Source organism: Apium graveolens, chromosome 10, assembly GCF_009905375.1.
Source record: "Apium graveolens cultivar Ventura chromosome 10, ASM990537v1, whole genome shotgun sequence".
Classification (NCBI taxonomy): Eukaryota; Viridiplantae; Streptophyta; class Magnoliopsida; order Apiales; family Apiaceae; genus Apium; species Apium graveolens.
Window position 1 is genome coordinate 81345271 of NC_133656.1, and position 10982 is coordinate 81356252.

At 31.0% G+C, this 10982-nt stretch overlaps 1 protein-coding gene across 4 annotated transcripts; it reads right to left on the minus strand.

Moving 5' to 3' along the window:
* Nucleotides 1-1704: 1704 nt before the first annotated feature.
* LOC141693339 (uncharacterized) lies at nt 1705-10447 on the minus strand. Of its 4 annotated transcripts, XM_074498409.1 has the most exons (8): nt 10314-10426; nt 8996-9162; nt 8227-8419; nt 8006-8133; nt 4675-4985; nt 4485-4541; nt 2968-3407; nt 1705-2355 (listed from the first exon to the last, which is right to left on the minus strand). In XM_074498409.1, exons 3-8 carry the CDS (start codon nt 8416-8418, stop codon nt 1903-1905), a joined length of 1581 nt encoding a protein of 526 aa, XP_074354510.1. In that variant the 5' UTR covers nt 8419; nt 8996-9162; nt 10314-10426; the 3' UTR covers nt 1705-1902. The 4 variants fall into 4 exon arrangements, with proteins under 4 accessions (XP_074354510.1, XP_074354511.1, XP_074354509.1 ...); XM_074498410.1 differs by lacking the exon at nt 8996-9162 and having other exon boundaries at nt 2995-3407; nt 10314-10447; XM_074498408.1 differs by lacking the exon at nt 8996-9162 and having other exon boundaries at nt 10314-10447.
* Between the last annotated feature and the right edge of the window lie 535 nt (nt 10448-10982).

The following is a 10982-nucleotide window of genomic DNA, read 5'->3' on the forward strand; positions in this document are numbered from 1 at the left end:
ATAAATATTAAAAACATGGGTAATTTAGTCATTTTAATGAGACTTTTTAATCTCATGAAATTATAACCTTGTTCTTCTATTATATATAGAAGAGATATATAGAAGAGAAGAGATAATATTTATTTGTGTTAGTTGCCTTAACTTCTTAGGTTGGATTTACATTACTCACGATTATTAATATTTATATATTCATTAATATAAATATACATATTACTTTAATATTATATGTATATTTACATAAAATTCATATATATATATATATCTATAAAAATATATCCAAAAATATACTGTTATATGTAAATATATATATATATATATATATGTAAAATTATATCCAACTATATAATATTTTATATATTAATTAATTATTTTATTTATTTATTTTTATACACGAAACGATAAGTTACGGATATGTGTTTACTCTTAGGAACACGAATGCTAAACGAGTCAGATATGTGTTTGCTTTTCAATATACGAAACATGAAAGTAAACGACACAAAATTATACGAACGACACGAATTGCCAGCTCTAATCTTAGTTAAATGAAATTTTCAAAACGTAGGTTGTTTGTTTCGAAACAAATGGTATATCAATGCATCAAATTTTAAAATAAAAACGTTGTTTAAACATCACTTTGAAATTATATTTTTGAGTCTTGCATAACGACCGTAAACAAGTTTTTATTTTTTTTAATATATATATGTGTGTATAATGTATTTAAATATTTAATGTGTGACAATGAGTTTGATATAAGTATGTGTTTTGAAGTTATTAATAATCTAAGCTATTAAGAGTAAATAATCAAGCAATAATAAATATAAAATTAATAATAATAAATGAGGTAGATGTAATTAATATATGATATTAAATTTGATATTTATTAATATATAGTTGTGAGGGATAATTTATTAATTTTAATTGAATAAATTGTCTCAACCAACCCCCTATATGCTCTTTATACAATTATACATCTTAAAACAAGATTTAAATCAAACTAAAGATAATTCAGGAAAAATTTACCTTTTAAATAATAATTTTTTGTAAACACGCCTATAAATTAATTAAGGTATACCTTTCAATCATGAATATTTTTTTAAAAAATAAAATATCATTTATTTCAAAAATATTACCAACTTATCCACGGGGATGTATATTTATAATTATTATCAAACCATAAATAAATTTTATATCTTAAAATTTTAATTGCAAATTAAGTTCAAAAATTACATAATATTAAAAACATTTCATTGCAAATTAAGTTCAAAAAATTAGATAATGCGATCTTATATTTCCACGTGACGAAAATCAAAGTCTAAAATCAGAAAGTTGGTCCAGCCCTACAACGTAAGTTCCACAACTCAACTGTTTCATTTCTCTTTGCGCATCCCTTTCCGCTACTCATTTCTGTTGGTGCATCTCTTTCAGCTACAAACTCAACAACTCAAGCTATTTTTCTTCTATTTTAGAAATTTGTATTTCAAAATTGCTCAATAATGTTTTATCTTATTTTATTTCGATGTGTTAAATTATTATAATTTATCAAACATATCACAAATTATAAATCAAATTATCAAAACACTAACTTATAAGATGTTCATATAAAAACACCCTTAACTTATAGACTCTAGCTAACTCCCATAATCCCCTTGAAAAATGAGGGAGTTAGGAGTTAGACTCTCACTAACTCCTTGCTATGCACGTGTGTAAAGATAAAATGATAAATATCAAACAAAAACAAGAAAAGAAATCTGAAAGTCCAGCCAAGGCATTCTTAATCATAACTCAAAACGAGCAGTAAAACTGAGTAGCCATTTGTTCATAAACATAAGTAGCTCCTTTCAACTGAGCAGTAAATATTGTGCATTGAGTACATCCCGAGACATGTATAGGGGAGGGGGCTTATCAGGCTCTGCGGCTCCATCTACTACCCCTCCGCCGTCTCCCGCGTCCACGCCCGCGTCCCCTGTTTCTTGTATTGTGCGGTGAGGTAAGCCCAGATATGCAACGCTTTTTCAGACTAGGTTCATCATCTGCAATCGACATTTCTTGAACTGGCAAACTTGTATTTTCCTGTTCTTCCTTTGGTATCTCAGGCTGATCTTCTGAGATTGAGACTACTGGCACTGGAACTGACTGAACAATATTTGCCTTCTCTTCTCCCTTCGATGTCTCAGGCTTCTCTGTTGGGTGAATGTCAACCTTCTCTGTTGGCTGAATCTCAACGTTCTCTGTGGACTGAATCTCAACCTTCTCTGTGGGTTGAATCTCAACTTTTTCTGTGGGCTGAACCTCAACTTTCTCTGTATTATTCAGCTCTGTTGCAGTGCTATTATGTATCAAATGAGCATCCCCCTCCTGCCCATAAAAAAAGTAGCAGCCGTTTTAAATGGATATTAAATAACTGGGAAAGAAAAGAGAAGGAAAGTAACAATAAAGACAAATTCTGGAATGCTGAGGCAGTTAAATGGGAATAATGTTTCCATTACTAATAAAACTCATAAAACTGAAAATAAAAAGACATTTTTTTTAATATATCTAAAGGTCCCGATAGCATTATACTGGTAGGAAGACCAATATAAGATGGTATCGAGTATTCAAAAGATATGTAACATAGATAATGCTTTTGATAACTCACACTGACACAACCTTAAGGGTGTTTTTATATTCAAAAGATTTGTAAATTAATCTTTATTTGCATTCAGGGGAAAACCTTTGTCATCTATTATGTGAGGATCAGCCCCAGGCAGTCACCAGTGACATATCGTAAATCAATATGTGTATAAAACAGACAGACAGTTTCGGTAACATATTTACACCCACACTTTAAGTACATATTAGTTGATATCAAGTATAGCAACAGGTGACAACCCTAACATTATGATCGAGTGCCAGAAGTATTTCTAATGTGAGAAAAATAGAAAAGTAGGAACAGATAAGTGTTGAAATACGACATATTTGGTAATTTACCTTTTCACGACATATTTGGTAATTTACCTTTTCACATGATATCCCATTCTGGAGCTGATCCTTGCTTTCATTGATACCAATAAGATTAGTATCCTCTTCATGAGTTGAAATTGCAGTTTTAGTCATTCGCATATCACACCTATTATCCACAGTAGAAACCTGTCCCAGTTTTTCCCTCTCATTTGTACAAAAATCCCTTTGGGCAGTGGTGGTCGATACGTCATTTGAATTCATAGCATAAGCAGAATGGATATCTTTGACATTTTCATCATGTACCTTTATGAATCTAGTCTTAAGCTCACCAAGATGTGATTGTAAGACTCCAATTTTCCAAAGTATTTGTTCCAGAGAATTGTCATCATTTCTAAACTCGAGTGATACTGGTTCATCAATACACCCAAACACTGAGTTTCCTTGGAATCTTTTATTTGTTGGAATACCTTAACAAGTAACATGTACAACAAATCAGTTATGTGCTTTAGAAATCAGCTCAAGATAACATACATTAATTTTGTACTGTAATCTTTTCCATTATGTTTGCAAGTTGTACTAGTATAGTTTTAAACCAAACGTGTACCACTACTAGAGAGTAGGATCTGGGGAGGATGAGAACTACACAAACTATTGTGAACTATATAATCCAACCACACGGATACAAAATTATTGTGAACTAAATTTTATATAATTTAATATGGAAAAGTATAACCATCACGACAATACTAAATGCATGTATTTTTTCACCATAAAGATTTATTAATATTAGTTTTGTAATAATATGGTTATCGCAAGTCACTTTATGAAATGAAAAATTTCATATCCACTTACGCTTGCATGATACTTATATATGTACTGTTACATTATTCAGAATTTGATTGATATATGTAATTTTGATCACACTGATAGAAAAGTTTCTGTAGTGTACTTTAAAAGACATTGCTATTATATTTATTTAAGTACATTTAAAGATATTGTCAAGTAAAACTCTTACTACAAATTAGAAATTAATTGATTTTACATAAGATATCTTGGAACTTACTACTTGTTGCCTAACTTTAGTTGACTTGGTAGGTTGTACTTGTTGCATTTCAAGCTAATCGCTTAGTTTTATAAATGGCATTAGGTATATCCATCTATATATCATTAATATTCAATGATGTATACAAACCTTAGATAGCTAATACACGACGTTATTTTAACGCGCCTAATTGTCTGTATGATCTCAACACCACTCCAACAGGAGCTAATAACAACCTTGGTCACAGTTACCTTGTTTTGTCAGACATATAACCAAGCACGGAACAGGAACATCAAATAAATAAGAGGCATTCAGATACATAGTAACTAAAAGAAGTAGTTGACGAAGTAAATACAGTTGTTATATTTCTTTCCCATCATTAATGATTCAAACCAATAATAATAGCAGAAGAAAGTATTAATAACAGTAACTTGTTTATAGAATGTAAAGCAAGGCAAGACAAACAACAAAATCAATCTATAAAGAAGTTTAACTTGCTAACCTATATTTTCCCGTTGATGTAGAGAAGACAACACATCCGCGCCACACTTCTTAAGCCCTACAATATAAGATTAGTTTAAAGTTAAATATAATAAGGGTGTGGAACATATCTACATTTTAAAAAAATTATCTTCTTTATATGGGTTGATAGACGTAATAAAAAGAAAGTTTGATAAAACAAAAAACATTACCATGATAAGAGAATAAAGGATGTTGTGCCATGTAAGCTGCTGTGTCAGTTAAGTCTTCCACCCTTTTTCTTTTCTTTCGCTGAATTACTGCTCCTTTTCTCGTGGTACCAGAAAAAGGAAGTGACTTTGCAACATTATCCTCAACTGTCGAGTTCTTTAAGATTAACTGCTTCCTTCTTCTAATTGCTTCAGCTTGCAAGTCATACTTTGATGCTTGATACCGTAATTGCCTCATTTTTAATTCGCCCCATCTACACCTCCACATATAGGGCTGTCTAAATGTTTTCCAGTGAGATGTCAACTCTTTCTTCCTGAGGAGCAAAAACACGCATAAATTATTTACCCAAGGAATATACGAATCAAACTTAAGATAATAACTGAAATAAGGAAAAGCAAGACAAGTGCAATCACTATCAAATAAGACAACAAAGGGAGGCACTTTTTAAATTTTTTTAAAGTAGTTACACTCCAGACTTCTATACAGCAAAAAGGCTGTCATAAAGCCTGTTAGTCTGGTTAGGCAGATGCTGAAATGTTTGAGTTGTATGACAATTGCTTAAAGAATATTTTTGCTATTTTAGGAAATCTGAAAAGATTCCTAGCATAGTCTTTATCATTGAGTGGATGGCATACTGCTGAAAGGCCAACGCAAATGGCAGAAACAATGTCAAAGAGTTTTATTTTAAAAAGTAAAAACTAAGATTATTAAGCAGGTTGAGTAAAGATCAAAGAATAGGGGTTCGAAAAAGCATAATGATTCCTCAAAACATGAGTGCTTAACAGTGATAAAACCAACATTAGCTTCAAATCCAAGTATCATAGTTATAACTTAATACTGTAACATGTATAGGCTGCGAAGACCAAGGAAACTGATGGACCAGGGGGCAGGGAGAGGAAGTACCAAGATGGATTTGGTATAGTTTTAGGGAATCAAGTAGGTAACTTTGAGTAAAGTTGCCAATTTTCTACACGAATATGCCGTAGTGGATCTTTCAATTTCATCCATCAACGGAAACACAAAAGTAAGTCTGAGAAATTAAAACTATGCCTTTCAGAAGTGTTAATCATACAGTGTGAATATAGAACAACATTACTCAAATTAAATGCTTAATTTTTGCAAAAATAGCCACGTAGACAATCATGAATATTTATAACATGGTTCTAAACAAAATTGCATATTTGCAATTGTGATATTCCATGGAAGTAAATTCATACAACTTAGAATATTAAGCAACAACTTAGCTTAATAATCCTTTAGAAGGATACTAACTGTTCTAGGTTAACAAAACATATGTTACCATATCAGTTTCACATCGTCCATATAAAATATTCATATGAAGTATAAATACTTTATATGGACCATATAAATATGCATTAGTATCATATTTATATAGTGATGCCATGACATATACTCTGGATGATTACACGGAAAAATATTGCTAAATTGTCACCAAGACAGCAACATATTTTAACATTATTTGTGCAAAGATGATAGAATATGAACAAGGATTTTGACAAATAAGAATGAGATAGGAGATGAATCATCATATAGATTATCATATTGCAAATGATGTTACAATGTGTATGATGGAGACAAATGATTAGTTTATCAATAAACACTTCATACTACGGTAAAACCTCTCTACAGTAATATTGTTGTGACCGAGGAAAAATATTATTATAAAGAGGTTATTCTTTAATGGAGGTCAACATATAAATTTCAAAATTTAAAATTTAATTAAAAAATATTTATTATATTTCTTGAATACATGAATTTAAAAAATAAATCATAACATTTAAAAAAAATTATGTAACATAATATCAAATGCATGAATTTGAAACAAATTAATAAAAACGTAATCATGCTAATTAGTGATTATGGACGCACAAGCTAAATGACTCGGTGTTAACTAAAACGATATAACTTTGGAAAAATATTTAAAGTTGCCTTTCATCTTTATGTGAAAACACTTTATATTATTAAATATATATGTATATCTTATAATACATATGTGTATATATATATATATAATTTAATTTAAGCATTTTTATTCTTATATAGAGGAAAATTAATAAAGGATGGACTTACAGAAAGTATAGAATTGCTTTCTAGAATATTACAATGTAGAGGTTATTCTTAATAACTAGCCCAAATTGGGACCATAATTTTTCATTACAATAGAGAGGTTATTACTATATAGAGTATTACTATATGGAGGTTCTACTGTAGTTGTTAATCCCTGTACGGTCAGCAGGTCAGCAGGTCACAGGAGAAGATTAAAACAAAAAAGGAAAATTTTCCTTCCCTAGTTCCTATACCTCAATAGGACCAACAACACTAAAAAGAAACTTGTGAAGATTATACATACGAGGAAAAACGGAATGAGGGAGAAATGTTCCTGCTAACAGCGGGAAAAAATATAGTACAGACAGATGCAGATACAAAATTAAAATTCAAGCTATCAAGATATTCATAGTTGCCTAGATACTGGACCATCAAAATGAATCTGAATCTAAACTTTAAAAGTTGATTCACATTGAAAATAATTTCGCAATTAGGTCAACATTTTCAGACCACTGAGACCCGATTAGTGGGAAGTGGAAACTGATCACGATATTAAGTTAAGTTAGTTGTTAAGATAATTGACACTTGGAACCACAGATTTTCTTCGAGAAACTAACCTAAAGATCTTATATAATTAAATCTGTCATCTGGCTAACTAATTATAAAATGGAAAGCAACTAGAAATCCAAAATATAAATTATGATCAAATTGAAAGATAAAAGGACAGGTACTTATTATTCCAGAAATAAACATATAGAAACAAATTTAGTGCTTCTCATCTCGGGATTACAAAAGAAGATTTGTGAGGAAAATTTAAAGACAGTCTCCGGATTACTCTTGTGTCCCATCACTTCAATTTCACTCTATGGACCAGTGATACATAATTGCAGAAGTGAAGGAAGCAGTGTACTATAAAAGCCATCATAGTATACAAATCAAATGCAAATAATAATTGTAGAGAGAGAAAACCAAACAAGACAATAATGTGCTTTAAATGTTTGATGATGTGTTGCAAAATATCGACAATCTCATTTATGTTTTCTCCCATTTTAAATCACACCTTGTAAGAGAATCCACAACTACATACCCTATAAAACAAGATGACAAGAAATCACTAACGAAGATTTGCAAGATAACCAAACAGTTTATTTATGATATCATGGCTTCGCTAAGTAAATTTCAAGTCATTACCATAGCCAGCAGAGAAAAATCAACAAATACAAATATTTTGGAAACATAATTGCAAGTTAGACACAATTACTATACCTCATTTGATATTCTTTGCCAAATTCATTGTCACGTAGCTTTGACATAACTTCAGAATCACTCAAAATATCATCATTCTCATCTCCTGAGAAAGTTTTTCCAAACGAACTTGAGTTCTCAGTTTCTTCCTGCAATGCAGTTTCATTCAGAGGATTTTCAGTATGAGAGCCCTCACAGCCCAGGCACAACGATATATGATGTGTACATTCAGTAATCCTAACCTTTGATTTTTCGAGCTGTTTAACTTGCTCTGCTTGTTTAAGCTTTGAAGTTTCCAACTCAAAAATATCAGCCTGGTAACTTACACAGCACATATTCTTCTCTCCAGGTTCTTCGAGAGATTTTTTATTCTCCTTAGAGTCCAAACTTTCCATGCTGCCTAATCTATCATTAATCTCCAGATCAGGACCCATACTGCCACTCAGTCCATATCGGTAAATTCAGAACATAGAGAATACAAAATAGTTAATTAATTAAAATAAGGGAAGGCTATTTTTTTGATAATTAGGAATACAAAATTCATCTATAGCTTTTCTATTCTTCAAAATAACAATCACTGGTGAGACAAGTCTAGTAGAGACTTAATTCATCTGGTCCAAGAAAGTGTGGCAACTAGAAGGTTATGAAGGAAATGTCAATATTAAAATGTAAAAGTAACATAATGACATCAACTATAATTCAGGGTCATTGTCCTAGATTTTGAAATGACATCAGGAAGTAGACCTCAATATATTACTCGTCGCTTTGACTTTTGCACACATTTCAATGTCCTTTGACCGGCTAGTTAAAATTATCATTTATAAAATTTTCTTTTTGTAAATAAAAGTAGACAACTTATATTTTAATTCACAAAAAGAAAATTTTTAAAATCATATTTCTAGCCGGTCAAACCACATTGAAATACGTGCAAAAGTAAAAGCGACAAATAAAAAAACAGAGCGAGTATTTAAGAAAGAGAAAGGAAGTTTGTCGAGATCTACGACTTTCTACCTTACTTAGTAATATTCATCTTTCTCTCTCTTCCCCCCATGTTTTAATTGTCAAACAAGAGTTGTGCGAAAAAGAAACAAGGACCTCAATAGTACCACTGCCACTGAAGCTTCCCAAAAGAAAAAATGTCCAATCGAACAACCCATATCTTATATCCTCATTCATAACTACAATCAAATCTCATCACCGATCAGAAGCCCTCAACTTCAACACGAAACCAACTAAGTTTTCATCACAACAAAACCATCATCCACCACTCTAAACCTAGGAAGCACCGACACTGACACGGCGGGACACAGGGATTCGTCAATTATCAAAGTGCACGTCAATTATCAAAGTGTCCTGGATACGGGACACGGCAAAAAAAAGTTATAAAAATATAAAAAATATTTTTATGTGTTATATATATATAGATGTATGTATACATTTAATTGTATATATATAGGGTTATAAAAGATGAAGAGGGAAGGTTATAAAAGACAGAGAGACACAAAATTAGGGTTAATATAAGATGGTTTGGGCTTTTAAAAAAAGATTTTGGGCTTTTTTAAGATGATTTTGGGCTTTTTTATATGGGCCGAGTCGGTGGGCCGTGTCGAAGTGTCGGTCGCGTATCGGTTGCCTTTTTCTGTCGACACGCCATGTGGCGTGTGTCCGACGTACTCAGCCGGGTCGGAGCCGTGTCGGCTTTTTGGAGTGTCGGTGCTTCCTAGCTCTAAACAATAATTACATATATACATATGGAAATTTATAAATAAGCTCCACATTTTCCTACTTAAGCTTCAATTCCCATTTCTTAACATGTTAAAAATTTACCCTTTTAGCAATCACATACTTTTATTAACAAATAAACCATAAAAACCCCGAATTTTCAAATTAACTACATGATCCTAATTACACATGTCATTTCACTTTCGGGGTACATATACACACATAATTATACACGTATAAAGCACGAAAACCAGAAATAACTGCGAAAAACCCAATTCATGACTAAAATTTCGGAAAAAGCTAAGATTTTTACTTCAGAAAATTACGAAAAAACCCGAATTATGACTAAAAATTTGCAAAAAGTTGAATTATTTATTACAGCATAGACAGACACATCTTGATCATAGCTGTCATTTCAATCAAAGATTCATATATAAACACAATCATACATGCAAAATTCAAGAAAATCATAAAACACGATTTATCACCAAAATTTTGCATAAAGTTGAGATTTTTACAGCTTATAGGTGTGATTTCAATAAAGGGTTCACATAAAAACATGAAGATACATACATAAATAATGCAAGAAAACAAGAAATAAACTCACAGAATGCTGAAATGGAGCTGCTGAAAACCCCAACTTCAAGAAAAGTGTGTGTGTGTGTGTGGGGAGAAATGAAGAGTGCCGGATGAAGAAGTGAAATGTAAAAAGATGTTTTTAGGTAACAGGAGGATTACATCAAATTGAATCAAATTTTGGATTCTATTTTAATAGTCCCTCCTTTCCACTTTTCCTTATTAGATGTCCTTTTTTAAAAAAATTAACCATATTAAGAAAAACTAACAAGTATATTAAGAAAATTGTTAGTTGAACCAAATGCTCGTATTTAATGTACCTGGTTTGCAAATTATTACATAAATCCGTAAGATTTACCCGGCTGCGGGTTATTTATAAAAAAAAATAAAAAAAATGAGCATAGTGTCGTGACAAAAAATATTAGAATGGTGTTAAATATTTAAAAAGTCAAAATCTTGAAAATAATAAATATAATCCTTAAATCTTGAAAAATATTAAAGTAAAAATTGAAGTAAACTCGGAACAGGGAACAAAAAAGTTACTAAGACAGTGACACATAATGTAGATAATTTACAGTTTAGATCAAAATCGCTAAAAATTGAAGTAAACTCGGAACAGAGAACAAAAAAAACTAAAGTACATCACATAAAGATAAATAAATATAAAAGATTAAGCCAACAAATATATATATATATCAGA

What these genes read in the sequence shown, in the direction of transcription:
- LOC141693339 (XM_074498408.1), bottom strand. Translation starts at nt 8,418, where the DNA reads ATGGGTCCTGATCTGGAGATTAATGATAGATTAGGCAGCATGGAAAGT. An exon ending in AACAGCTCGAAAAATCAAAG is followed by an intron (nt 8,134 to 8,226) that starts GTTAGGATTACT and finishes ACTGCATTGCAG; the next exon opens with GAAGAAACTGAGAACTCAAG. An exon ending in ACCAAATATGTCGTGAAAAG is followed by an intron (nt 2,356 to 2,967) that starts GTAAATTACCAA and finishes TTTTATGGGCAG; the next exon opens with GAGGGGGATGCTCATTTGAT.